Below are 27,835 nucleotides of genomic sequence, written 5' to 3'. Positions count from 1 at the left end.
CGGTTGCTATTTTGAGTCCTGTTTAGTCCAGAAGTTCTGCCCCAACAGGGATGGAAACTGTTTGGGATGCACACAAGAACAGAGCTGCAGGGGTCTGCAAGGTGGTGTTGAACTTGAGTGCTCTACTTGGAAGAGCCTGCATTTAATTCCTTTTCACTCTGGAGGGGAGAGGTCTGCTGAGATGGGTCACCCTCGTTCTTTTTGTAGGATGGAGATGGGACTTGAGACTTCTGAGCTGTTGTGGCCATGGGCTGCTTTTCCCAGTCTCTGAACTGTTTTCTCAAGGTGATCTTCCGTGTGCTTTAGTTAGCTCCCTTAGTTAAGAGCTCTTGGTGCCTTTTGGGTTGTGGCAGCATGCAGTCTTTTTGAGTTCTCTCTGGGATGCTGCATTCTCTCCCTGCATAGGGTTTCATAGATGGACAGGAGAACTTGTCCGTTTCTCTCTCCACCTGTGAGGAAGTGTAAACCTCTTAAGGAGCTACCTAACACTGTGCAACCTATATGTATTGTGTTACTTGCTAAGTGCGCCAGGCCAGCCTTCTAGCTTCTTCACTTCATGGTGAGCCGTAAATTCACCATGGCTGAACTTGCTCAGTTGCCACAGGTGACTTCCACTCCTCTGCCCCCTTATTTTCCCTGATGCTGGATACAAATGCACCACTATTTTCTTTTACAGAACGGCCGTTTCTTGGGCAATGCTGACCTGGAGAGACAGAAATTCTCTGAACTGAAACTCAACGGACCACAGGTAAAGAGCGGAACTGAAAACTTCTTTCTGGCAGGTGGCACTAATTTGCTGAAGGTGTTGTTGCTTTTTTCAAGGGGATCTAACCTGATGTGAAAATTTGGGCTGGATTCTTTGAGGTTCTCCAATCTGTAGCCTGTGGTGGGTGGGATGGGCCTACGTTTTTCTTCCATAAGATGTTGAGAAACTGTTATGCACATGGAGAGGAAGTCTGAGTCACTTTCTCTCCTACTCTTGCGTTGAATGGAAAGCCACTCAGTGGTTGACGTCCTATTTTGTTGCATGAATTTACTGTGGTTTGAACTGGAACTTGGGTTCAAAAGCCTTAAATAGCAGTGTCTAAAGAGGAAAAAAAACCCTTCTTGTGTATGCGCTTCCTGAGAGAGAGACTGGGTATTAAAGGGAACTTGGCAGGTTGTGCCTGGCTGATGGGAAGTGTGCAGAATTGGGCTGCTGCTGATCTGTATCTCCGTCTCCTTAGGACCACAGTCACCTCATATACAGCACCATTCCCAGGATGCAAGACCCAGGACAGATTGTGGAAGAGACTTACACTATGGAGGAGGATCCCGAGGGCGCCATGTCAGTTATTTCGGTGGAGACCTCTGATGATGGGAAAACTCGCCGTACAGAGACCACGGTGAGAGGCTTGAGAAGAATTGCAGGTTCTGATATTGTGAAATGCGCCCCTTATTTAGTAGCTGGGTTGGGAAGAAATTAGGCTTGTGTGTACCAGACACTCAACAGCAAAGAACCGCTGGGGCTTAGAACACCCAAACAAGCGGTGTTTTAAATTTCCATTAGTGGCAGCTGCCTCTATGCAGTGATCTAAAGTAGTTTTCGCTGCTTCGTTTGTTATCCCCAAAAGTCTATGCAGGCACAGTGAAGGCAACTTAATTCACCAGTAGAGGGAGGCCTGCAGGATTGCACTCGCTCCCCTCCCTCATTTCTGGGAGCATGAATTCAACCTGTCTAGCCTAACTGCCATTCATGTTTATTGGTGGTGATGTAGACAGCAGACAGAACTCACCAAGGTAACCATTTTAACAGAGGAGCAGGATATAAGCTGGGCAGGAAGGCGGGAGCATGTGATTCTGCCACCAGCTCCTAATAGCTTAGCCAGGCTTAACCAATGGGCAATATTGCATTGTGCTTAACCAAAGTGTCCCAGAAGCAGGATTCTGAGAACTGCAGCTCTGCCAGTTCTCTCAGCAAGAAAACATTTAGGGTTGGACTTAACTCACCTGCAGTGCACAAGTTTTGCAAGCACCTGCAAAGGTCTATGAAAGGTGTACCACCATGTGGTGTTGAGCTTCCTGCTTACATCATGGCTAATGGCAAAGGATGATGGGAGTTGTAGTCCAGCATCTGGAGGGTGCCACATTAGCTACCCCGCCGTCTAGAAAGACGGCCCAGAACAAGAGCCACGGAGGGTAAAAAGAGCAAGACCATGTGGAAGTAATGGGGAAATACCACAAAGAAATCAGTGATTCCAGCTTGGCACTGACTACTTTGGGGCCAAAGGCGCTGGCAGATGCCTAACAGCTCCTGTTACTGTTGTGTAGGTGAAGAAGGTTGTGAAGACCATGACCACGCGCACAGTGCAGCAAGTTCCTGTTGGCCCCGATGGGCTGCCTGTGGATGGCTCTCCAGTCCCCAACAACTACATCCAGACCATGGATAGGAACTTCAGGAAAAACACCAACGGTGGCCCTGGGGCCTACATGAGCCAGCCGGGCACAGCTACCCTCCCGCGAAACTACCACTACCCAGACGGCTACGGCCGCCCGTACGAGGACAGCTACCACGGCAGCGAGCACAACTACGGCAGCCTGTCCCGCGTGACGCGCATCGACGAGCGCTACCGCCCCTCCATGGACGGCTACCGGGCCCCCAGTCGGCAGGATGTCTATGGGCCTCAGCCGCAGGTGCGGGTAGGGGGAAGCAACATGGACTTGAACCGCTTCCACCCAGAGCCTTACGGGTTGGAGGACGACCAGCGCAGCATGGGATACGATGACCTCGATTACGGCACCATGCCAGACTATGGTACTGCCAGGCGGACTGGGACTCCCTCCGACCCCCGCCAGAGACTCAGGTAGGAGCATTCTGCTTGGCATTCTAGGGCAGATGGTGGCAATGATTCTGCCATGATATAGAATCTGTTAAAGTGACTCTGGAGGGGTGGACATGCGCTTATTCTTGAGAAACATGGTGAAGACATGCTTTTACCATAGCTCTTTGAGACACTGCTGTCGTCCTGAGTGACAATGCAGTCTCTAAAGCGAGATTTAGAGTTGTACAGACTTGGCCTTGGGATTCAGGGATGAGCAGAATTTTTCTAGAGGACTCTGCTCATCTGCTTTTGTCCCTTCAGTTAAAAGGGAAAAGGCTGAAAATGTTCTTTCCAGTAAACCTTCCAAAAATGTGCCGCTGAATGTGTGGTGATAATTGTAAGGAGCTTGTGGCGCTTGTGGTCTTTTTGGCCTCAAGAGGAAGTATATTGAGAGCTCAGCATGATGGCTATTTTCTGGGTGAAAAGTCCCCATTCACATGTTACCTCTTGCCGTATCATAAGCAAGCCACTCCATTAGTCCTCCTCTGCAGTATCCTCCACCTTCAATGTGGGGATGATACTAAGCTAGCTCTGCAGGACTCTTGTGAAGAATTCTTGAGTGTGTGTATGAGGAGTCTCACTAAGGTGCTAGATAAAGCCTAACTGTAATAAGATGGCATCTCTGATGCCGGTATTATGAGGTACTCTTCATTCCTTCCCGTTGTGACAGTGAATCCTGTTGTCACTGCAGCATGAAAATGAGCCTTGCAGTTGCACAGCTGTGGGTTCATGCTTTCCATTGCCAAGAAGACCCTGACTGTATGAACAGCATTTTTCTGTTGCGCATACAGGTAGCAGTGATTGGTTCACAGGTGTAGAGCCAGGGGCTTCAGGGCTCTGTATCAAGATTCAAATACTTGCATGGTGTATAAATCTTACTAAATAAATAGATAAACCTAGGGCTTACCAGGTTGTTTGTGTGTGGCCTGGGGTCATATTTGGAAATCTAAAACTGTCATGGTCACCACAAAATACCCAGTATACCTGAAGGAGCGTCTCCACTCGCATTGTTCACCCCGGACACTGAGGTCCAGCTCCGAGGGCCTTCTGGCGGTTCCCTCACTGCAAGAAGTGCGGTTACAGGGAACCAGGCAGAGGGCCTTTTCGGTTGTGGCGCCCGCCCTGTGGAACACCCTCCCATCAGATGTCCAAGAAATAAACAACTATCTGGCTTTTAGAAGACATCTGAAGGCAGCCCTGTTTAGGGAAGTTTTTAATGTTTGATGTTTTCTTATGTTTTGATATTCTGTTGGGAGCTGCCCAGAGCGGCTGGGGAAATAAATATCATCATCATCATTTCACACAGGAAAAACAGCCAGAACTTACCCACCACAAACAAAAAAACCTAAAACATGTAAAATGGGCAACATGCCCCCCAAAACAAATAAAGCAGACACATGCACATACACCCCCCCTCAGAGACACACACCCAAAGAGCAGGCAAAATACCCTCAAACAGATTTTTTAAAAGTTGACACATTCATGCTTGCTTTCTCTTGTATCAACCTAAAAAAAGGAATCTGCCGCCCACTCTCCAATCTCAGAGATTTAGCAGGCAGTGGCTTTTTCCCCGTGAGAAGTTTCAAAAGAAGGCTGCTGCATCATCTTTCTTCCTTTCCAGTGAAGAATGCCTCTGGGCTTACATGGGACCCAAAGGTGTTCTGGGAAATGGAAAGGGAGAGGTGGGGCAGCTGGCGGCCGGCAGTTCTCTTTCCAGCCGGTGCAGCTGCTGCTGCCGAAGTGTAAAAAAATAGGAACAACAACAACAAAGTAGGTAGTGGTTGCAGTTGCCAGATGGGCACCAAGAGTTGTGTGTTCCGATGTCTGCAAGTGCTGCATGGGGGACCCCAGACTTAACCTTCTCTTTTCTTGTTTGCCTAATGGTGGCAATGGGTGGCAAATGGGTGTTTTCAGATGGGGGCTTAAGGCTACAAATAGGTCAGTGGCAACATTTAAAAAAAAATTGATTTCACCCAGAAAGGGTAAATCCCCCAGAAAGGGTAAATGGGGTGGAGATTCAGATTACAGTAGGCTGATGACACCGGCATTGTGTGGATGCGGCGAAAAACTTCTATGTGTGAGAAGCACTGATCCCACAGTAAAGGCCTGCCCCCTTGCTTTGGTGTAGTATGATCTTGCGAATCTCAGCTTCCATTGAAAAACCCCCGCATCCCAACCACCCAGACTTAAATACCCTGATTTGTTGTGGAGACACAGGGTTGATAATTTATCTTGGCTATTCAGATAGAAAGAGGGTTGTTAAAAGTTCAGGCTTTTGGCAAAATGGAGCTGAATAGTCGCAAACTCCACGGCATAGTTTCCATTCCTCTTCTGTGGTCTCCTACCTGTCTTCTGCTGCTTCGTGTCAGTTTCTGTCTCTGCCTGTCCTTCACTCAGTGTTGACCCAGAGTATTCATCCTCAGCACAATTTCAGTTCTGGTCACCCCCTTCCACTGTATACAGTATTCTGCAGATTAAAGTACATGGATTAAAGGTATGTCAAATGACTATCTTGTCTAATACTCCTTTGCTGGTTGACATTGCTGTCAGAGAGGAAGAATTTTGACCACCTTGACTGACCCCTGAAGTAGGTGACTTTGTCATTAATCGGTTGTGGTAGCTTTTGGCTGCAGAACTGAGGCCTAGAAGGGGAGAAGTGGTGTCTTCTGCCTGACCTGCACAGCTTCTAAACTCTGCAGGTTTTTGATGGAGCAGAGTGATGGCTTCTCTTGCCCGACTGACTTCACGAATGTTAACAATGGATGTATTGCCCAGGACGCATCAGGGCAGGGTGGGTTAGGGGAGGCTGAAATTCTGCAAAACCTGCTGCTTGGGCCCAGTGGACAACTTCATCCAGTTTTGGCTTCTCAACAGATAAACAAGATCTCCAAGAACGCATAGGAGATCTGTGTTCAGGATCTCCTGAGGATTCTCAAATTACTTCAGAGCAGCTGCAGTCCTACCCCATCCCAGTTTGGACTGCTCTTGCTGGACAGGTGGTGATGGTGCAGTGTTTTGTTTTTCCGTGGAAATGTTTCTGTTTCATGAGTTCATCAGGAGCAATAAAGGGATGTTTTGATGCTGTTTTGAGCATGATTTGGTGGAAAGGCGGGATACAAATTTAACAATAACAAAAATAATGCCTGAAAACTCAGGACTGCTTAAAATGCCCATAACCTCAGGCTTTTTTTGCTGCTAATGCATGTGGCATCTTAAGTTTAGCCAGAGGAGTGAACAATTAAGTGACTTGCTCACATGATTATAGAAAAGCGGCTCCTTCCTGTGCTGTATTGTTCTGACCTGTGACCTGCACAGTTAACATTGATGCATAAAAGCTGCTCCAGTAGAATTTCCAAGCGTGGAGTTTGACTGCCAGTTCTGAAATTGCTGTGCTTTGTGCAAGCAAATAAAGGTTGAATAAACTATTTATTATTTATATTTATTATCTTTTCCACCTTTCCTTCGAGAAGCTCAAGGTGGTATATATACATGGTTTTTTCCCTTTCCACATCTTTATCCTCATGACAACCGTGTGAGGTAGGTTAGTCTGAGAGAGTGCCTGAGCAAAGGTATGTTCATTGAGCTTCAACACTGATTGTGGATTTGAACCCTGGTCTCCTAGGTTCTAGTCCAGTACTCTAACCACTCTGCTACACTGGCTCTGTGGAATCCATGGAATTGTAGAGTTGAAAGGGGTTACGAGGGTAGTAGTAGTAGTAGTAGTAATAATAATAATAATAATAAAAAAATTTATTATTTATACCCCGTCATCTAGTCCAACCCCATGCAATGCAGGAATCTTTTGCCCAACATGGGACTCAAACCCACAACCCTGAGATTACTGTATTTTTCGCCCCATAGGATGCACCTAGTTTTTTGGGGGGAGGGGAAATAAAGAAAAAGAAAATTATCCCCCCCCCCCGGTGCGGGGGGGGGAGCGCCCCAAGGCTAGCGGAGCGCTGCGCGAAGCCCGAAGCTTGGGGCGTGCTGAGCTCAGCTCGCCCCAAGCTTCTGGGTGCCGGCAAGCTCTCCGCTAGCCGTGGGAGAGCCACGCGACTTTGAGAGCTGCGTCTCCCACGGCTAGCGGATAGCTTCCTGAAGCCTGGAGAGCGAGAGGGGTTGGTGCGCACCGACCTCCCTCGCTCTCCAGGCTTCAGCGAAAGCCTGCATAAGCCCCATAGGACGCACACATATTTTCCCTTCATTTTTGGAGGGGGAAAAGTGTGTCCTATGGGGCGAAAAATACGGTAAGTGTCTCATGCTTTACCGACTGAGCTCTCTCCTTGTGTTGCCACCTCCTGTGTTGAGCTGTGTGTGCGAGTCTGTTGTCCATTCTCTTTCCTATGATGGTAACTAGCCAGATAACATCTTTACTTGTTCTGAGTAAGGAACTGAACTTTACTACTTTTTTTTTTTTAACCATTGTGACTTGGCAGCTTGCCCTTGTGAAGAAAGGCCTCAACAGCCTTTTCGTATGTTCAGTGTCCTCTAGCTCAGTAATCTGCCATGAAGGTCAGGAGACCCACTTGCGAGCATTCTGCTAAACTTCTGAGGCATGCACGAAAAACACCAGGAGGTGATGTGGTCTGACAGTAAGCCACTGTAGAGGATTGATTCCCCCACCCCCCTGCCCCGTGCTCTCGTATTTTCACACGGAAAGTTGGTACGGGTTGGTTTGCTGCTTTGAGACGATGTGACGGTTTTGATGAAGTTTCCCAGAACAGCTGCTAGGCCCAAGTGTTGCCTTTTGAAGAGCCCCAGTTTGAATCCCTTGCAGTGAGAAGGGAGGGGTTAAAGCTTGGACGAGTGTCTCTTGTATGCTCTGTGATCTAAGAGATTAGGGCATGTAGGGAACAGTATTTGTGGTTTCAAAAATAACCCAGAGCTATGCGACTGTCTTGTATGAACACGTTTTCAAGCTGGAAAGCAACTGCCAAGTCAACGGCGCTTTGCCTCCAGAAGGCAGCTTGGACACTTGCAGTCTGGAGCACAGTGGTCTTCAAACTTCCTTCCTTCAGGGACTTATTTCCACACTGACATGTCTGATAAGGAGCTGGTATTTGCCTGTCCTTTTGTGTTTCAGTGGATATTAGGGTGCCTTCTCTGTTTATGTAGGCCACTGGCCAGGCCTTTCAGGCTGTGCTATTGTTCTGAATGTTCACTGTTGAATGAACCCCATGCAACAATGGCCATGCAAGAAAGGGAGGTAATGGGAGGCCCCGCCTTAGATGGAAGCTTCATTGCTTGCCATAGCAAATTTCCTTGATGGGTTTCCTACAAAATATACGCTGAAAACCACCCGTCTGAAGCAGTGCTTTGGAACTGGGCTGGGCATCATGCAGCTCCTGAGGAATTGCTTGTGAGAATCTATGAAAGCAAAAGCTTAATGCACTTTTAAACAAAAATAAAAAACAGCAGCTTCCTCATAGAATACAGGCTGTTAAAATGCTGAAAAATTGGAAGTGAGGCATTAAGGCAGGCATAGGCAAACTCGGTAGCCCTCCAGATGTTTTGGGACTACAACTCCCATCATCCCTAGCTAACAGGACCAGTGGTCAGGGATGATGGGAGTTGTAGTCCCAAAACATCTGGAGGGCCGAGTTTGCCTATGCCTGCATTAAGGAGTCAGAAGTCACCCTTTCAGCTCTCATTACAGCTAAATAAGTGGGCTAACTCAAATTTGTCTTGCTTGAACATAAGTTCCACAATATGTGGATCATGCCCTGCAAATGTGACTTCAACTATGTTCTTGGTGTTTTTTAAAAATGTGACATGAGATGCAGCAAGAACATTTAACCACAAGCCAGCTTGACAAGAATATGTTTGCTACAGATATGGATATGGAATCTGAAATCATGTTGCCTGATAAGGGATGGGTTGTCCCCCCTAATTTGTGTTTGCAATTTATAGGCCACCCAATAATCAGAGTTCTCTGAGGCAGCTTACAGGATTTTTTTAAAGCACACATAATAATAGAAACAACAAAATAAAACCCAACAACAGTGTTGAATCACAAATCACTTTAAAACAAAGTGGAGGAAAATAAATTTTTCAGCAACCAATCTGTTTAAAACCAATGAAAGTAGGGGTTCTGCCTTTCCGAAGCTGCAGTGTTCGCTGACTAAAACCTAGTTGCTTTCTGGATTATTGCCATCTCTGCTTAAAGAGCAGGTGAATCTTGAAACCTGTCCACTCTCATTCAGGCATTTAACTTTGAATCAGAGCAAACCATGACTAGGGAATTGGCTTCTTATTAGCTGGGCAGAGCAACATTTTCAGAGCAGAGGAACACATTTATTCGGTGGGAAAGTAGGAGCTGAATACTAGCAGCGGAGAGAATGCTCTCTCTCTCTCCCCCTCTCTCCCTCTCTTCCTCCCTCTCTTCCTATTGTCTCTTTATCTCTCCACTTTTTGGGGTGGGAGGTGCTGCATGCGTTTTGCAGGTTTCCCACCTGTGTCTTAAAAACATGGAAATTTGATCATACAAGCAGTTCCACCCCCCGGAATGTCTGCTTGAATATTTGAAGATGAAAATGAAGGCTATGTTTTCTGCCCTCCCCATGATTTAAGGTGACATTCCTTGGGGCCACACACTCCTTGGTTGCCTCTTTCACCCCATGGGGCCACTTGCTTCCTCCATTCCAGCTTTGGGAAAACTCTGTCAGGATCCCACTCCTGGCCAAGGCTTGGATATGGGGATCAGGCAGTATGCTGAGGTTATGAAGAAGTGCCTTCCTCTGACTTGGGCTGGTTTCCCAGCTACTCTGGTGTTGTCCATCACCAACTCTAATTGGTCTTGCACAAACATCTCTCCCAATGTTGCTGCTGCTACCCACTTCCTTCCCCCCCCTTAACCACAGGCGCCAGAGCCTGATCTCGAGAGACCGTATACGTGTAAAGCATGACAGCTCCACTATGCAGATATAATTCCTTGTCCCTTGAGAGGCTCCCCAGTCCTGGACCAGACCACTAGTGTGAAGTCTACGCTTTGCTACTGAGCAGGGCTCCCCCTAAGTTGATTCAGCGAGGAAGCTGCAAAGGAAAGAGCTCTTCCCATTAGGCCCAACATTCATGTGTGCAAAACCACTCCAGACAGTGGGTGGAGGAGGCCTTAGGTGTACGTCCTTGGCAGTGCATCTGCGTGGGCACAAATGACAGGTGTTGGAGATGCACTGTGTGTGTTTACACCCTGAAAGCAGGGTGGGCTGGGGGTTTCTGCTGGACCCCATTTCTGAAGGAGTCTGCGAAGATGCACATCTTATTGTCTCCTTTCGGGTTGCAAAGCAGTGGGGTAGTTTGGCAAAAGAAAAACAAGTCTTGGGTTTGGTCTCAGATGAATAATAATAATATTCTTCTTCATCATCTTGGTGTGCGGGTGTACAGGATAGATTTTTTTTTTTAGGGGTAAAGTTGGGTAATCTTGACATTGCTTTCTTTGTGCACGTTTGGTTTGGGTATCAACAGTGTGGGCTTACTTGCTTTTAGAACTATGCATTGCATATGGATATAGATAAGCACCCACGGACTTGGTGTTGAGGGCGCTGGTCCAGGTTGCTGCGTTTTAAATGGGGAGTGGGGAAGCTTTGCATGCTTTACAGAATGGAGAGATGGAGCACAGCTTAACCAGCCACACACAACTCTGCTCCTAAAGTGGGAGATTGGTTCCTAGTGAGAGTTCCTATAGGCCCCAAATACATCCATTAACAGGAAAACCAAGTGTTAGAGGGACTACATTTCCATGAGGAGCCAAGGATTCTGTTCCTTTAAGGCAGTGGAAGCATCTGTTTTCCCGCATGTTGCAGACCTTGCATCCATTCATGCCATGTGAATAGTTTGTGAAAAAAGGTATCCTGATGCTACAGACCCCTGTAACCATTTTGTCCTTGTAGCACCATGATGAAAGGGACTTCTGCTTTCCTTGAGGATGTTAAAAGCAGTCCTGAGACCTTTTCTACCATTCTCTCATCCCTTCCCCCCCTTCACCTGGCCACATTTCTCTCTCTCTCCTCCCTCCCACCTTCTATTGCTTCAGTCACACTTTCCAGGGTACAGGGTGTCTCTTAAGAGGGGGTGACTGGGACAGGTTGGGAATCTCATGGCTGAGCCAAGTTTGCAGTGCAGGTCTTGCTTTTATATTTAGAAGGGATCTTGGGGAGTCAAGCCAGCACCCTGCATGAAATGTGAGACCTCCAGAGGCATTTGCAGTCATTTGCTCCTAAGCAGATCTTGAGTGTGTTCAGCTTGGGTGTGTGGTAGCTCAGTTGTGCCATGTCAGAATTTGGTGTCCTTGAAATCTCACCATCTAATCTAACGGGAGTGTCTGCCTGGCTTAATTACTGCACACTGGAAGTATTGCAAAGCGGAAGGCCTGGCTGAATAAAGCACTGGAAGTCTTCTTCTGAATCTTGGGTGTGTTTGGGGCAGGAGCAGGTTGGATGACCTACAAAATGCAATGCCTGCGGTTTGACACAGATGGTGGCAAGTTGCCCTCTGGTGGCCAGGCTGCGGTAACATACGAGAAGTGTCTATATCTTAAAGGAGGCGAAAGGTGCTGGAAAAATCCCCAGTGACAAAACTACCTGGGAACTTGCTCACCCCTCTTTAAGAACTACAACCATTTCTTCCTGGGCCCAGCTTAAGCCACTGGTGTAAGCTGCTGTCATTGTTATTGTCTGCTTCTAATTTCAAGACAAATTAGAGGCACTTGGGTGCTTGACCCTGAGAGCTTGTGGTCGCCTACGTATCTGAAAACTTGAGCAAGAAAGGAAAGTCAAGGTGATGCAGGGAAAGGGGGCCTTCTTACTTGGTTATACTAGGAAGTTCTGCTACCACCTGTTCCTGGCAGCGGTTCTCAACCTGTGGGTCTCCAGATGTTGTTGGACTACAACTCCCATCATCCCTGAGCTCTGGCCTTGCTAGCTAGGGGTGATGGGAGTTGTAGTTCAACAACATCTGGGGATCCACTGGTTGAGAAAGGCTTTGCTAGAGGATTGGCTGTTTGGGCACAGCTTTGTGAGCCACACTTTCAGCTTTTAGCATGGCAGCAATGGGGATGATATGCCACGACTGGGTCGCTGTGTTACCTTATCCTACCAAGAAATTTAAACAGGTGGTTGGTGATGGTGGAACCCCTTTTTAATCCTTGTCCCGCAGATCTCTTCTGTAGATAGGCAGACCAGCCTGGTTCCTGTCTGTGGTAGTGCAGCTGCTTTGGATGACTGACGGATCCTGAAAGTAACTTGCTTCTCTTCCTCCCTCCTTTGCAGGAGTTACGAGGACATGTTGGTGGATGATTTGGCTAGAGACCAGTACTACTGGGCCCCCCTGGCCCAGCACGAGAGGGGCAGCCTAGCCAGCATGGATAGCCTGCAGAAAGGGGGCCCGCCCCCGCCCAACTGGCGCCAGCCTGAGCTCCCCGAGGTGATCGCCATGCTGGGCTTCCGCCTGGATGCGGTGAAGTCCAACGCCGCGGCCTACCTGCAGCACCTGTGCTACCGCAACGACAAGGTGAAGACGGAGGTGCGCAAGATGAAGGGCATTCCGGTGCTGGTGGAGCTGCTGGACCACCCCAAGAAGGAGGTGCACTACGGGGCATGCGGGGCCCTGAAGAACATCTCCTACGGCCGGGACCAGGACAACAAGATCGCCATCAAGAACTGCGACGGTGTCCCTGCTCTGGTGCGGCTGCTAAGGAAGGCGCGTGACATGGACCTCACCGAGGTCATCACAGGTAATTTCTGGGCCTTGGGAGGGAAGGTGGAGGCGGAGGCATCGGAGCTCTTCCAGGCACTCCTTGACCAGGCAAATGCTTTCTCTTGGCGCAGGAACACTCTGGAACCTGTCCTCTCACGACTCGATAAAAATGGCCATTGTGGACAATGCCTTACATGCCCTCACGGATGAGGTCATCATCCCACACTCTGGATGGGAGAGGGAGCCCAGCGAGGACTCGAAACCCCGCCACATAGAGTGGGAGTCGGTGCTCACCAACACCATTGGCTGCCTTAGGTAAGCTGGGGCTGCCCTGCACCTCCAGGCACACCTGCGTGCTCCGTGTGCTGGAGGCCGTTGATCTGCATATGAACTTTAAGCAGACACCTGAGTGACCCTGCTGTAGGTGCCTGGCTGATGTTCACGGCGAGCACATTCCAAAAGTTGGATGCCACCACACAAAAGGCCCTGTTCTTAGCAGACGTAAGGCAAGCCTAATGTTTGCCAGCTTATTGGGAGGAGGCTTTGGTAGAAGTGAGATGAACCATTTAGACTGGACTCTTGGAGCTGAGATTGGTGCCTTCTAATAAACTGGAGATGCTATAACTTGAGAAAACCATAGAACTCCTGCTTTGCCTTAATGTTGAATTCCTGACTGCAGGTCATCGGAGCAATGTACTCTGGTGTCTGTCCCCTAATTCTGGCTGGGCTAAGAGATGGGCCACACAGAAGGAACAAGATGAAGTTGCTGGTCTTCCTGGCTGGGGTGTGTGTGTGTGTTTTGCAGCAGCAGAAAATTGGGTGACAGGCAGTGTTGGAGCTGAAATAGATAGCCCATGAGGTTTACAATTAGCCTGACTAGGACGGTGTAGCAGGTTGTATGAGGAAAAGGCTGGAAAAGGCTTCTGCCATGATGTCTGAAGGTTCCCAGATTTCAAGCCAGGGGCTTGAAATCTCCACCCACAAACCCAGCACAGACTTGAGAGTGAAAATGTGACCTAAATTTAAGCACAAGAAAGCAGACAGGCTTTAACAGTCACTACCTGATAGTGTCTCCATCTTTCTAACGTTTCTTTTTCTCTCTTTGTAGAAATGTCAGCTCGGAGAGGAGTGAAGCCCGCCGAAAGTTGCGGGAGTGTGATGGGCTAGTGGATGCCCTCATCTACATTGTCCAAGCAGAGATTGGCCAGAAAGATTTAGATAGCAAGGTAATGGGAGTGTGGGAGGAGGTAGCCCTATTCTAGTTGCCACTTGCCCTTCTTGGCGGTAGGGAGAGATTCTTCTGCACCAAATGCAATGTGCTGTGTTTGCCTGTCTTCTGATTTCCCCCTTTTCTGAGAACGGCATCTAGGTGCCTGAGTCGGAGAGTCTTTAATTTTCACCCATACCAGGAACATTTCTCCCATTTTGTAAAGAGGAGATTCCCAATAAAGCACGTAAATGTATCCATTTTCTCTTTCCCACCCCAGATCCATCCTTGTAACGTTGGGCATAATGTTTGCCCCGCCTGCCCTTTTGTAGGGAACTTCCACTTCACAAAGTGGTATTCCACTTGGGTCTCTGGGTTGTTTCACAGATGCACTAAGGCAGCTTGTCTCTCCCCACCTCCCCCCAGCTGATGCCTTTTACATCAGGATGGGGAGCTGGATCAGCTGGTGGGCCAGATCATTAATCCCGCACCATCACCCAGCAAGCCGACTTTGACAAAGCTCCAGTGGATTGTTGTAAGCAGCTGGCTGGCGATTACAGGAAGCCCCTTTGAAGCCTGTTTGCAGGCACAGCTTGAATTCAGACAACACCTGCAAATGGACAATTTCGGGCTCACAGATGGTGGCCCCCCTCAGTTGCACTAGGCAGTTCCCAATGGGCAATACCTTGGTGCATCTAATCTTGATAGGGCTTGCTATCAGTGCCCATCAGTGAGGTGAGGGCATATTGGCTCCTGCTCACAGCCTGAATGTGTTGCTGCTGTCAGATGCCCCCACCCCCAAATTCTTGTCCCAAGGTCTTGTACTTGCTTATTCTTGTGCACGCAACTCCCAAACTCTTGCATTTCTGTGACTTTGATGCCCATCTTGAGGAATTGTCTGTCTTTTGCCAGCTTGTGGAGAACTGCGTTTGCCTCCTGAGGAACCTGTCCTACCAGGTGCACCGTGAGATCCCCCACGCAGAGCGTTACCAGGAAGTGCCCCTCAATGCGGCCAACAACACCGGTCCCCATGCAGCCAGCTGCTTTGGTGCCAAAAAGGGCAAAGGTAGGATTGCCTTGTTCCCTGCCCAGCCTTGCATAGACGGGGTCGGGCTGGAGGACGGCAGGGAGAGATGTTTCTGAGTGCTGCTTAAGTTGTCCTTGGCCTCGTAAGGACAAGCTGCTGCTTTTCCACTGAAGCGTTCTATAGCTGCAGTAACTTTTCCTGGCTCTCCTGCTCTTTTGTCTCTCAAGGCCTGATGACTGGTCTTTTTGGTGTGTCAATCAAGGTGATGGATGGGGGTTTTCGACTAATTTGTGGCCTGTTTCCCCTTCTCTTTTGCTTTCCTTCCAAATGGCCTGTGAATCCTGCTGGCATCTCTACTCTCTTGCCTCCCTTCTCCCCTCTCCTCCTCCTCCGCCCAAAGACGAGTGGTTCTCGAGAGGTGAGTTGAGCTTTTTTCCCAGGGGGCGGCCGGGAGTGGGACATGCTTGTTTCTATAAAACATGTGACTTCGCAAGCTTCTTCCAAAGCTTTCCTCTGCCCTCCTTGTCGCTGTGGCCACACCTGACCAGTAGCACAAGCACACAGTACTGTTCTGTACTTGAACAATACGTTGCCCTTGCTTGGTAGACAATGCTGAGTTCATAGTCTTGCATTCTGCTGGGGTCGCACCTAAGAACTCCCTTCAAGGCAAGGAGCACTGGCTGCAGAGAGGACTAGCATCAAAGCTGCCTGTGATGGGGAATCTTGTAGGCATCCAGCTATTTCTGGTTTACCGGGTCCTGTCAGGCCCAACCGGCATAGCCCAGTAGTCAAGAATGGTGGGAACCAGGGGTCCAGCAACTTCTAGAGACTCAGAGGCTGGTCTCTCCTGCGCCACACCTTTTCAGATGCAAGCGCAAAATGTGAATGTGGCAAAGCATGTTTGGAGATGCATGTATTGTACATGGGTGCCTGTCAGAAAGCTGCCTCTTGGCTGTAATTCTCAGCTGAGTGTAATCTCTCTGTGTGAACTGACCTTTTCTTTTTGAGACATGAAATCATGAGATGTCAGAGGGTGGGGAGAGATAATAATGCCCATGGAAAAAACAGCTAAGTAACCTCCTTGTCGTTGTGCCTGACTTCTGCAGCGAGAGGAGCCCTTTCCTTAATTCTCTGTTTCCTGCTGTGCTTGTTTCCCTTTCCTGCTTACTTGTGCCACTCCTGGTCTTTGCGACATTCACTCCTCCCCCACCCTGCAATAGTTGACTTGAAAAAAACACGGCTCTTGAACAGAGTAGATGGTGCAGATTGGGAGAACGCCAGCTGTGCATTATTATGCTCAGTTTGCATTGCCTCCCAAGGAAACCTCCCTCTTGGATCCTAACCAAAGACATTGCATTGACTTGCATGCTGCATGTTTCCTGGGGGCGGGTGGTGAAAGTGCCAGAGCAGGGCGTGTGGTGCAACAGCTGCCTGAGGCAGGAGAGCACCAGCCCCAATCTCAATGCCGGTGTGGCGTGGTTAGTGCGGAACAGCAAGAAGTCAGGCCTGTTTTGCTTGACAGCTGTGCAGGGCTGCTAGTCTATGTGCTTCTCTAGCCTTGGCAGTTTTGAACTGAGTAGAGTGGGACCATAGTTCAGTGGTAGAAATCCTGATTTTGAAAAATTCTTCTTTCAGTTTCTAAAAATACATATAACAAACAATTCCCCTATACTCCCACCCCACAGGAAGCATTCCTCGCATATGCAATGTACTTAGTTCAGTCAAATGTTAGTAGATTGTTTAGAATAGATTGCATCCGTTAATTCATTCCTGGCATCTCCAGTTAAAGCTAGGGTGGGATGGGGGTGGAAAGAGCAGAAGTACAGCCTGCTGGATCAGGGCAATGACCCTCCAGTTGCTGCTGGACTCCAGCTCCCGTCAGTCCCAGCCAGTATGCCCAGTGCTCAGGGATCATGAGAACTGGAGGCCAGCAACCTAGGGAGGACCGCAGGTTCCCCACCCTTCAGTAGAAGGATCTCTGGTGGCAGTACTGCACAAAGACTCTGTGACTGGAGATCCACTGCCAGTTATTGCCAACAGTATGGGGGTCAGTGTGTTGGTGATGAAGAGCTTTTGGAAATTCTCCCTCTCTTCAGTTTCTTTTCCTAATATTGTTTGTTTGGGTTTCCCTCCCTACAAGGTAAAAAACCGGCAGAGGATCCTTCTACCGATATCGTAGACTTCCCCAAAAGACAAACCCCTGCAAAAGGTAATGTTTCTTACCCTTTTTCTGGGCAAGGGCAATGGCTTGTCTGATTTCCCATAGTAGGGAAGCCTCTCTGCTTGAGACACTGAGTAGCCACAGCTAGTCACAATAGACAACACAGAGCTAGATGGACAAAAGTTCTGATCTGGTTTAAGGCAGCTTCTTAAAGGTACCCCTTTCTCACTTTTGGATGGGGGGGCAGTGTAAATTTGTTTTAACTACTTCTCCTGTATGGTATCTTGTTGTGTGAGCTCCCACATGATCAGCCTTTAATGCAGGCAAAGGACATGAGATGTGCACAGGGTTTGGGTGAAGGTGGGAGATTCTTGAACTTCTCAGCAAAGGTGTGGCACGCGGGTGTGTTGGGAAAATAGCCATCCTTGCTCTGTGGCTGCAGTTGCCTTACCTGAAAGGTGACTGCATAGCATTGATCCATCAGAGTGTCTAGGGGGAAATAATACATATTTGCCATCATTTCAGTGCTAGGCAGTGTTGGCACCAGGCAGGTCTGCCACGGGAAGGGTTTTTTTTTTTACCAAGGGGGCACTGCTATCCCCACCCCCAGCCACCACCCATATTGTGAGGAGCTCTTTGGGGAAGAGTTACAGCTCAGTGGTAACCATCTCCTCATGCAGAAGGTCCTGCAGTCATGATCAGTGTTCAGAGCGCTGAACTAAATCAACCCAAGTGCATGATAAGGCAGCTTCCTTTGTTCCTGGTGGGGGGTACTACCTAAAAGAGAGCTTGGCAGGCTTGACATGAAACTTCCTTCTCTCCCGTTTTGCTAGGTTATGAGCTCCTCTTCCAGCCAGAAATTGTCCGCATATATATTTCCCTGTTGAAGGAGAGCAAAACTCAAGCTATCTTAGAAGCTTCAGCAGGAGCCATCCAGAATTTGTGTGCTGGGCGTTGGACGGTGAGTGGGCCACCCGAGAGAGGCAGGGACTGCAAACTGGGATCTGCCTTCTTCTTTAATTAAAAAAGACCTATCTTGGGCAAAGGTTTGTAGTTAAGGCTGCGGGCAAAGCAGAGAGGCCTCATTGTGCATAAGTGAGTAGGAGTCCTATCCGGTCCCTCCTAGCATCCCAGCGCATGTTGAACTGGACAAGCAGGTCCAGTTTAGAAGGCAGCAGCCATGGAAGTCCCTGGCAATGTTCTCTGTGCTCCTTTCATGGCTGCAAGGACCGTCCATTCACGGATCCCTTTGATAGCTTTTCATGTCTAGGCTGTAGTCTCAGCCTGATGGGGAATTTCCGGAGTGGAATAGTGAAGTCAACATTGTGGTTAAGAAGGCATTTGGCAAGCTGGGTGTTAACTATAAAAACAAACAGCTGGTCTCCGCATTGGATTGACTGTGGACTTTTGCTATGGGAATTCCTAAGGAAACTGAGCTCTCACTGTACTAATGTTGTGGGAACGCAGAGGTAAGGCCAGGGGCATTTTGTTCAGGGGGGAAAAAAATATTCCTGGGTATGGAGCCCACTTCTTGGGTAGATCTAATAGCTTCTCATGTAGCTCTTTCACTAAAGCCAAGTGTCTTGTGTTTTCTCTCTTTGCAGTACGGTCGGTACATCCGCTCTGCATTGCGCCAGGAGAAAGGCCTCTCTGCCATTGCTGACCTCCTAACTTACGACAGTGAGCGTGTGGTGAAAGCTGCGTCTGGAGCCCTGCGCAACCTGGCAGTGGATTCCCGTAACAAAGAGCTGATAGGTGAGAGCAGGAAGGGAAGGGACTCGGGTGGATTTCTTGTCTTGTCTCAGCAGTTGGGTGTGGGTAACACTTCGGGGGGGGGCAGTCCTTTCCGAAACACATGCTAGCTGAGTTATGCCAAGAATTGGCCAAATCAAACACAACTCATACTGCTTCTTGAAAGATGCTCAGTGCCAGGGAACACACTGGTGGTCAGGGTCCCTGTGCCCATAGGTGGCAGGATAATTGCTTGTGGGTTTGTGATCATTATTGATCAAGCATCATAGTAGAATATTGGAAGGTGGAGGTTGGCGAGAAAAGCCTTTGCCCTCCATCAGCCTCAGTCAGCATGGCCCATGTATAGGGGTGCTGGGAGTTGGAGTCCATCCAACAGCCTCTAGAGCGCACCAGATTTAGGGAAACTGGCATAAAGTGATGCAAGGTGTGTTGAGGGTTTTTAGGCTTCTCCAGTATATATCTATTTATATAAACTTCAGTTTCCGTCTACCCCAAACAACATGGCTCCAAAGTAAGGGTTGATGGGAGTTGTAGTCCCAACAAGAGCACTAGCATTTTGTTATGGCTTTTCCTGTCACCTAGCTAAATAAGGCTTGGCTGGCAATTTGCTCTGCTGGGTGAATAAATGAAGTTCTGACAGTTGCATTCCCTTGATCAGCTGAGAACAGAATCCTCCCTCTCCGCTATATTCAGCCTGTGCCTTATATCAGTTTCATGGTAGGAGAGCCTTCGAGGTCTAAAAGAGTCTGTTGGGCAATTCTGCTTCTGTCTTCTGATCACTTTTGTTTATATTGTTCCTTTCCCCCTAACCAACTCTGATCTTCTCCTTTTCCTAGGCAAGCATGCCATCCCCAGTTTAGTGAAGAATTTGCCAGGGGGACAGCAAACGCCAGCTAAGAACCTCTCTGAAGATACTGTGGTCTCTGTGTTAAATACCATAAATGAGGTCATTCTGGATAACTTGGAAGCAGCCAAGAAACTGCGGGAGACGCAAGGCATTGAGAAACTGGTGCTGATCAATAAATCCGGGTGGGTACAGCTCCCAAGGGGGTTAAGTAGAGGGTGCTTGCACAGATTACTACAAACCCCCCATCCTTCTTTTAGGAAGCTTATGGGCTGGGCTGTTTGTTCTTTTGTAATAATCTTCTGTTCTCTCCTCCTAGGAACCGCTCAGAGAGAGAAATCAGAGCAGCTGCTCTTGTACTGCAGACAATCTGGGGGTATAAGGAATTGCGGAAGCCACTGGAGAAGGAAGGATGGAAGAAGTCTGATTTCCAGGTATTTGGGAGTTAAGCCAGGGGTGGAATTTTCTGAAAACCCCAATGTTGAGCTTATCCACATGGATTTTTTTCTAATCCCCACCTCACTCGCCAAGAAGAGAGTTCTCTCCACTTCAGTTCCACAAAAAAACCCCAACACTTCTAGCATGTTATGCACAGTCTTAATATGGGTACAGACGTACACTCTAGGATTCCTAAAGTAACCAGCACCTAAACAGAAAAAATACAGCATTGCATATAACTATACAAATACAGTTATATTAACATAAAATTATGCCGCAGAAATATAGCACAACATGTGTTTTGACTTTCATATGTGTGATGGTGGGTTTCAACAAATGAGCCCCCCATCAGCAGAAAGTCTTTTGCAACGGAGGGTCCCCACACGCCCTCCTAATTGACACTGGAGAGGTCAGGGGAGCCCCCAGAACAGCATGTGGGGGAGGAGAGGGGGTGTCATTTCGACTGGCAAGCAGAAATGCTTCCCCCAATCGAACACTTGACATAGTGCAATGTTGTTTCTTTTGTATAATTTTGCATATAATTAATTGGACTGGGTTCAGGCGCTGGATGCACAAGGGTGGCCCAGTGTAAGAGCAAAGCTCTTGATGAGGTCAGAACTGCCAAAATTATGTACAAATCGGTTCAAAATGGATTCCTCCTTCGTCCAGCGTTCTCACCTCTACGCCACCCTGTGTCGAAAGAGCAAAGGGTGAATCCAGCCTCTCAGTTGAAGGCCTTAGGTTCTCAGGGCAGGCTGCATTCAACACCTGCGAAAGCTTGTTTCTGCAGCCCTGTCCTCTTTAATGGGCGTGTTTGTGTTGTGCTGGGGTGCACCTAGAGCCCCCATGGCTGGCAGCCTATGCTTTGAAGTGCTGAGGAAATACTTAGGTAGCTAGGAACATCAGCACTAATGGCAGCTTAAATATACTGGCTGGTTCCTTCTTTTCAGGTGAACCGGAGTAACAGTACTCGAAGCCAGGGTGGCAACTCCTTTGATGACAGCACCTTGCCCCTCATTGATAAGAACCAAAAAGGAGGTAAGTGCAAGATTAGTTGTAACTTTTAACATGATATTTATTTTGTTTAAGACGCTCTTCATTATCGCTGAGCTGCAGCAAGAGCCCATTAGTCAAAGAGCAAGATAAAAAAAAGAGTGAATGCATTTGTTTTGAAAGGGTGGCTCAGTGTTGCAGCAACACAAAATGTCATCAGTCAAAACTGTCGAAAGTTTCAATGTGTAGAAGGATTTTAAGAATATTATTATTTGCTCCTAATCAGTATTTCTAGCCTAGTGAAAGGGAATGACCAAAATTGCCACCAGGCTTTCTGCTGGTGGGAAACTTCTGCTGTGACCTTAATTGAATGGCTTACTCTTTATGCCACTATAGATAAGACAAGTCCCACATTAGTCAAAACAAGGAGCAAGGACTTTGTTGCTGACTCCTCTGATTTTTATATTCTGTGCAGACAAGAAATCTTCTCGAGAGGAGATCCAAATGGGCAACATGGGACCAGGTATGGTGAGAGAGAGAGAGAGAGAGAGGTAGATTGATTGATTGATTGATTGATTGATTGATTGATTCATTCTTTGATTGATTACTGCTGGATAAACTCCAGCACCCTTCTGTGTATAGCTGTGCAGTGTTCTAAACCTGTCTCCAAAACCTAGTGGGCCACAGGTGCTTTGTCATCTAACTCAGTCCTGTACATGTGAGCACACCAATACATAGCCAGTCCAGCTGTGCAGATGCTGTGCTAGGTTCTTGCCAGTGCTGTCCATCAACCCCACAGAGGTAGCTAATCCTCCTGCCACTTAGTAGCTGGAAGGCTAGCTTTGCTAAGAATAAAGCACAACCAGTGCTGTTACTGGTAAGGTAAGTACTGGCTTCAGTGTGCTTGTATCCTGCTAATAAAACACAGTAGGTAGCTGCATTAGGAGGATAGCCTTGCTTTTATGTAGGCATTCAGCCAATGATAGATCCCTTCTAGCCTTTCCAAAATGAAACAGGATTCATCTTTCCCCTCTAGATGCTTACAGTTAATACATTCTCGTTATCTTCAGGTTGACACAGCTTTTCCAGAAACTAAGGCTGGCGTATGTCTCTCTCCCTTAAATTAGCGGGCTTATTGCACTCTAGGGTGTCCCAGGGCTAGGCAGCATTGTGGTGAGTCCTCTTTCCCCCCCAGTTCCATTGAGCTAGCTAGTAGGGAGAATACCGAGTGGAGAGAAGAATGCGGAGGGAATGATGGTCAGTGCTCTGTGTGCACACGTCTTCTCATCTGTAAATCAGCAAGGAAGGAGAAGATGATGCTTGTTCCCTGGCTGGCTGGGGAGATGTAAGTTGACTCCGGATGCAGAGGAAGGGAAGAGTGTGTCCTTGCTTACCTTGGGCCCATGTGACGTTTCCTCATATCAAGCCTTCCTCTTCATTTCAGACAATTACTCTACACTGAACGAGCGGGACCATAATAGGACATTGGAACGACCTGGAGAAGAAATGGAATCTATGAAGGGAGCCCCACTGATGGTAAAGACTGGGATATGCCCATTGAGGGAGACCTCTGGGGCATAGGTGTTTCTGGGCACGGGTAGCAAAAAAGATGGGGAGAGAACAAGAGAAGCTTGCTGTCCAAGCTTATTTTTGTAGTTTATATATCCCTCGATAGGTTTAAAAACAAACAAAACCCTCAAAGCTTAGAAAGCCAAGGATTTCTAGAACTGAATAATGCATTGGGAATAGTGTTGGTACAAACCATTTCTCCCCCTCCCCACCCCCATACCAGTGTGTTTTGGGGGGGCTGCAGTTTTGTTAACTAAACACCTAACCCATGTCTTTGTTGACTATTCACACCTTCAACTCAGCCTCTTTCATTTTCCCCAGTGACTTCTCAGTTAGACTTCTTGCTCCCTTTTCTCCCCTTCCTACATAACAACCCGTCCTTACTAACAATGTGTGTGTCTACAGCAGGAGGAAGGGCAGGAATCCTTTGCGGAGAGTGACGCGTTGCTTTATCCTCCTATGGTATGTCCCGTGGCTTTGGTGCTCTTCTGCTTCTGTATCCAAAAGCAGGGGAGAGGAAAATCTGGCCTGTCCCTCAAATCAATAAATCAAGCATTCGCAGGGGCAAAATCTGGGACGTTGCTTAACAATCCACTTTTCAGAGACCCGCCTCACTGAGGACACTTGGAGTTTGGATTGCTTGATTCCATGCCTGCTTGCTCTGTATAAATCTTCTCCTTGTTGCCATTGGACTTGTGGCTATGTTAACCTTGGCTTTCTTGTCTCTCCCCACAGCAGAAGATCTAGAGCTGCCACCATCTGCCTTCTCTGTTTTGGGTTTATAACATACTTTGTATAACACTTTGTGGTGAAATGGACTGACTCTCTCTCTTTTTTAAAAATCTCTTGGGCACACAAGTCCAGCCACCCAGCGCCAAATGACTGGCCCCGCCTGAGCCCACAGGGCCTCACACCTCCCTGTAGACGGCTGCGCCCATCCAATTCCCTGGACACTACTTTTTGTCTGTATTTTTCAAAAGTGCAGCAATTCCTGAAGACCAAATACTCTCAATGGATCTCACTGAAGCGACTAAGGCAGAACACTACAAAATTACAAGCTTCTCATCTGCAGCAGATGATGGAAGCCCCGTGATGCAGATGGATCTCAGCTGAAAACCTACCATACTGGAACTAGGTTTTTTTTTGTTTTCTTAAATGCAGTGTCTTCTCTCTCCATGGAGAAGAACTCAGAGGACCAGTCTCCTCCTTCTCTTAGCCTATAGAATATATTTTTGTGTGTGATTCTTTTTTTTTTTTCTTGCAACAAAGGATGCTGGAAGTACTGGAACATTCCTGGTGGTGGTGGTAGTGGTGGTGGTTTGGGAGGGAGGGAAGGGGGAGGGGATGACAAAGGAGGGACAGCTTGTGGGTGACTGCCATCTGGGCCATCTGGATGCAAGATGGCCTTAAAGAATATCTCTTTGAGATGACAGCCCTCTGTATCCTCATAGGCTGAGGAAGAATGTGTGGGTTTGCATCTGTTTCCTCCCGTTTTCTTGCTTCTTGGTAGTTTTAATCTGAGAGGGATTAAATCAGCGCCTAGGAAGCTATTTATTTGTGGGAGAAGAGCAGTTCGGGGTGCAGGGGGGTTGAGGGAAAGGTGGAATCGGACCAGAGTACGTTAGGTGAAAGTTGGTGAAAGGGACAGAAGTCTCCCTACCTGGAAGCAGTGATGTTGGCTGTCGAGAGCAGAGGAACCACATTGGCTGTGTCTGGTTTTGGGGTTGTCGGTGGGTAGTTTTGGCTTAAGCAGTGGGTGCCTGGGTTGGGCTGCAAAAAGTGCAGAAGGCTGTTGAAGTTGGGAAGCTGGGTGATGTGGAAAGTTTGTGAGGGAGGGAAGACTTGTCTGTAAATATTGCCCAAATCCTCCCATGCAGGCAGGGGAATGAAAACTCTTAAATCTGTCACTATGTACACGTGCCTTTCTTCACCACTGTGAAAAAGCTTTGTGCCCTTGGTAGTTTTGTGTGAGAAAGGCAAAAGGGCTTGGGCTGGGGAGATGGATATTTTGGCACAGAGTTGCGCTCCTGCTTCCCCCCCCCTTCTCTCTCTCCCCCTCTCCCTCCCTCCTTCCCTCTCCCCCCCCCCCTTGAACTAGAACCAGAATCCTAATTGTAATTGCCGTGGTGCATCCTAGTTGAGTGAGAGATCAGGAATGAATCTGTCAACCACCTAAAGGGCTCATGGGTTGGGGAGAGGTGTGAAAGCATGGTTAGGCGAGGGTTATGCTGTGCACCTTAATAGCTCACCTGTTTGGGGGAGCAAGAGGAACTTAGAGGGTTTGCTTACAATCTTTGTCCTAATCTGCAAAGCAGCAGTAAAGGGGACAATAGTGACTAGCTCTGGGCACCATATTGGTGACTCCCACCTTTCTTTTTTTCTACGGAAGATGACTGCAGTCTTTCCCTCCCTCCTCTGTCCCAGCCTCCCAAGCTCTGCCTCTGCCTAGTAACTGGAAGGAACTCTGTTGCCCTCAACTCCTGGGATTCTCTCCACACTAACAATCCACATTGCACAAGAGGGGGTGGGGGAAGGCCTAAAGTGGAAGATTTTTCGGTGCCTCTGATATGCTCCTATCCCAGTTTTTCTTTCCTTTTTGGGGGGAGTGGGGGGGATCAAACATGCAAATCAGCCTTCTGAGGGAGGAGTCACTTGACTTTTTCTAATGTAAAACACTATTTCCTTTTTTATTTCCAGATAAACCAAAAAAAGCCCCTTCCCCACTGACCAATTCAATGCTGTAAGAGGGACTAATAATTCACTGACTTCTTTTGTTTTGCTTTTCCTTTGCACCCCTGGGGGAGGGGAACATCCTGCTGTTCCTTGAGTCCTGTGCTCACTCTGTAATGCTTTTAAAGTGAAATGATTTTTATATAAATAAAGTTTTAAAGTGTGTATTTGTTAAAATGGAATTGCCTTCTCCAAATATTGTTGAGTCTGTCATTTGTTGTCTTCATATGTGCTGCAGATAAATATCCCTGAATATTCACCAAATCAGACTGGATTCACTTGGCAAGAGTCAGACAGGCTTCTTCAGGTGAATTGTAGCTATAAAGTGAACCAGAGACCCTGAAATGTCTTCCCAGTGAAGATTTTACACAGACCATCCACAGCATGGTGGCAATCGTCCACCTCCATCTACATTGCAACAAACTAAACTTTTAAACCTACCCAGTAAACTTGTCAGTAGGACGATTTCTTGTTTTGAAAGTGCCTTGTTCTTCTTCCCTCTGAGCCCAAGAGTTAGGAGATTTGTTTGTTTTTTAAAAAAATAAACTATTAATTTTTAAATTAAAGACAAAATACAAGTACTGTAACATCAAACATACTGATTCAAAGGGCGGAGGAAGGAGAAATACTAGGATGGATTACAGGGAAGGGAAGAAAATGGAAAACAATACCTTATATTAATTCATGCATCTTTTATCATCACAAGCAACATCAAGAAATCACTTTATCTCAGTATTCTAAAATATATCTTCTCCACAAACTTAATTGGACCATTAGTGGTCTATGTTCTGTCTCTAGTTGTATTCATGTATGTCAAAAATTTAGCTCAAATAGCATAAAAATGATCTGATTTAGATCCTCCCCTACTTAATTTTTTTAAATATGTGAGATGCTCCGAGAGAGCTATACCTCAGACTCTACCAAGCCAAACAACCGAGGGAGGTGGAAAAGATTTCCATTGACTGGCTGTTGACATTCTTGCTGCCCCTAATAATAGAAACTGAAGGGGCAGCAGTATTGCAGGATCACTAGAGAAAGCCCACTGACTGCCCACTTGCCATGAAATGCAATGGAAGGTCCAAGCTTCTGAAAATCAGACTTTCCTCCCTTCCTTCCTTCCTTGCCACCATTTCCCCCCCAACAAATGCTGCAACTTTGACGGATAATATGAACATGAAAAACACTGGGAAAGAGAAGCCTCGTTTGAAGAACTTGTTTAGTTCTTCAAAAGATGAAAACACGGAGTTTTGCCAACATTTGCCATCTCTTGCAACCATGGGGGGGGGGGGGAGGCAGAGGTTTGAGATCAAAAGCAACAAACCTGTGATGGCACGAAAAGGCAATTAAGAAACCAAGCTAGGAGAAGAGGGATCAGCGAAGAAATCTTGTTTCTTCCCGCTTGCCGTTCCTGTAGTGGAGATGAGAACTTTTAACATTACAGGGCTGGTTTGTTTGCCCACCTCACAATATACCTCCTAAATAATTGGAAACATAGCACATAAATGTATTCTGTTAATTCTGTTTACAACATTTGCTAAATCTTTAGCTTGTCAGGGGGATTGTTTATGTTCTCTAAACTTTCGGATCCTTAACTGCTCAAATATCTGAATTCTAAAGGCTTGATATCCAATACAGTGGTACCTCAGGTTAAGAACTTAATTTGTTCTGGAGGTCCGTTCTTAACCTGAAACCGTTCTTAACCTGAAGACCACTTTAGCTAATGGGGCCTCCCGCTGGCACCGCTGCGTGATTTCTGTTCTCATCCTGAAGCAATGTTCTTAACCCAGGGTACTATTTCTGGGTTAGCGGAGTCTGTAACCCGAAGCGTCTGTAACTTGAGGTACCACTGTATTTACAAGCCAGGCAATGGGCTCCTTCTAAGGTCCTAGATATTCTGGGAGGGTGATTTCAAATGTCAGATTGAAGAATATAAGTTGGATCAAATTTGGATAAATGCTTCATTAAAAATTACCTCCTAGGATTCAGTAATCTGCTCTAAAAATGATACTTGGGTGGATGTCCTCTTTCTCAATGAAGTAATAGTTCCACTGCAGATCTAAAAGGTCCTGACCTTTTAGGTATCTGGAGGGGATCCACCAAATATGTGAAAATCCAGATGGAATGCCCCAGGAGCACAGAGAACGTTCACTGCAGATTCTACAGGAATAGAACCATCAAAAGTGTATTAATTGTGATTACATTTGTGTGTGAAGCAGTGCCCTGGAAAAGAAAAACCACTGCTGCAGTGATACATGTATGTACATATTGATGTGACACGAAGCACCTATTATTTATTATATTTATTAGTTACAGGGCTGGCCCAAAATATTTTGGCACCTGAGGTAGGCCCCCAAATGGTGGTCCCCCTCCCTGCCAGGGAAGGAGGAGTGAAGGAAGATCTACATCAGGAACAAGTGGGGAAGAAATATCAATATTGGGATCTGCTGCCCAGGTGGATCCTGTTGCCTCAGGTGGTCACTTCACCTTGCCTAATGGGTGGGCTGGCCCTAATTAGTTGTTTTTTTACAAAATTGAAACTCAAATTGACTTACCAGAAAGC

General features: G+C 47.4%; 1 protein-coding gene and 1 long non-coding RNA gene across 24 annotated transcripts in view; one reads left to right on the top strand and one right to left on the bottom strand.

Annotated features, from left to right (window-relative positions):
• CTNND1 (catenin delta 1) overlaps nt 1-25,457 on the top strand; it is a 57,112-nt gene extending 31,655 nt beyond the window's left edge. For 6 of the 22 annotated variants that reach the window (XM_083512242.1, XM_083512227.1, XM_083512232.1 and 3 more), the window contains 18 exons: nt 677-748; nt 1,227-1,385; nt 2,311-2,843; nt 12,128-12,591; nt 12,686-12,869; nt 13,663-13,780; nt 14,674-14,827; nt 15,189-15,206; nt 16,929-16,997; nt 17,783-17,910; nt 18,554-18,704; nt 19,538-19,730; nt 19,865-19,979; nt 20,934-21,021; nt 21,452-21,499; nt 22,421-22,512; nt 22,951-23,007; nt 23,281-25,457. In XM_083512242.1, the coding sequence (XP_083368368.1) occupies nt 677-748; nt 1,227-1,385; nt 2,311-2,843; nt 12,128-12,591; nt 12,686-12,869; nt 13,663-13,780; nt 14,674-14,827; nt 15,189-15,206; nt 16,929-16,997; nt 17,783-17,910; nt 18,554-18,704; nt 19,538-19,730; nt 19,865-19,979; nt 20,934-21,021; nt 21,452-21,499; nt 22,421-22,512; nt 22,951-23,007; nt 23,281-23,292 (2,655 nt within the window). In that variant the 3' untranslated portion in view covers nt 23,293-25,457. The remainder of the gene's footprint in view (nt 1-676; nt 749-1,226; nt 1,386-2,310; nt 2,844-12,127; nt 12,592-12,685; nt 12,870-13,662; nt 13,781-14,673; nt 14,828-15,188; nt 15,207-16,928; nt 16,998-17,782; nt 17,911-18,553; nt 18,705-19,537; nt 19,731-19,864; nt 19,980-20,933; nt 21,022-21,451; nt 21,500-22,420; nt 22,513-22,950; nt 23,008-23,280) is intronic. The other 16 variants (XM_083512248.1, XM_083512229.1, XM_083512237.1 and 13 more) reach the window with 7 other exon arrangements.
• LOC310710996 lies at nt 4-12,114 on the bottom strand. 2 transcript variants are annotated; one of them, XR_014528317.1, is made up of 3 exons: nt 11,457-12,114; nt 5,207-5,328; nt 4-449 (listed from the first exon to the last, which is right to left on the bottom strand). It is a non-coding gene; the product is annotated as an uncharacterized lncRNA (long non-coding RNA). The 2 variants fall into 2 exon arrangements; XR_014528318.1 differs by lacking the exon at nt 11,457-12,114 and adding an exon at nt 7,129-10,535.
• Nucleotides 25,458-27,835: the final 2,378 nt, after the last annotated feature.

Source organism: Podarcis liolepis (assembly GCF_965112155.1).
Source record: "Podarcis liolepis genome assembly, chromosome: 1".
Taxonomy (NCBI): domain Eukaryota; kingdom Metazoa; phylum Chordata; class Lepidosauria; order Squamata; family Lacertidae; genus Podarcis; species Podarcis liolepis.
The sequence above is the reverse complement of the archived record's forward strand: the minus strand, read 5'-3'. Positions and strand labels throughout refer to the sequence as shown.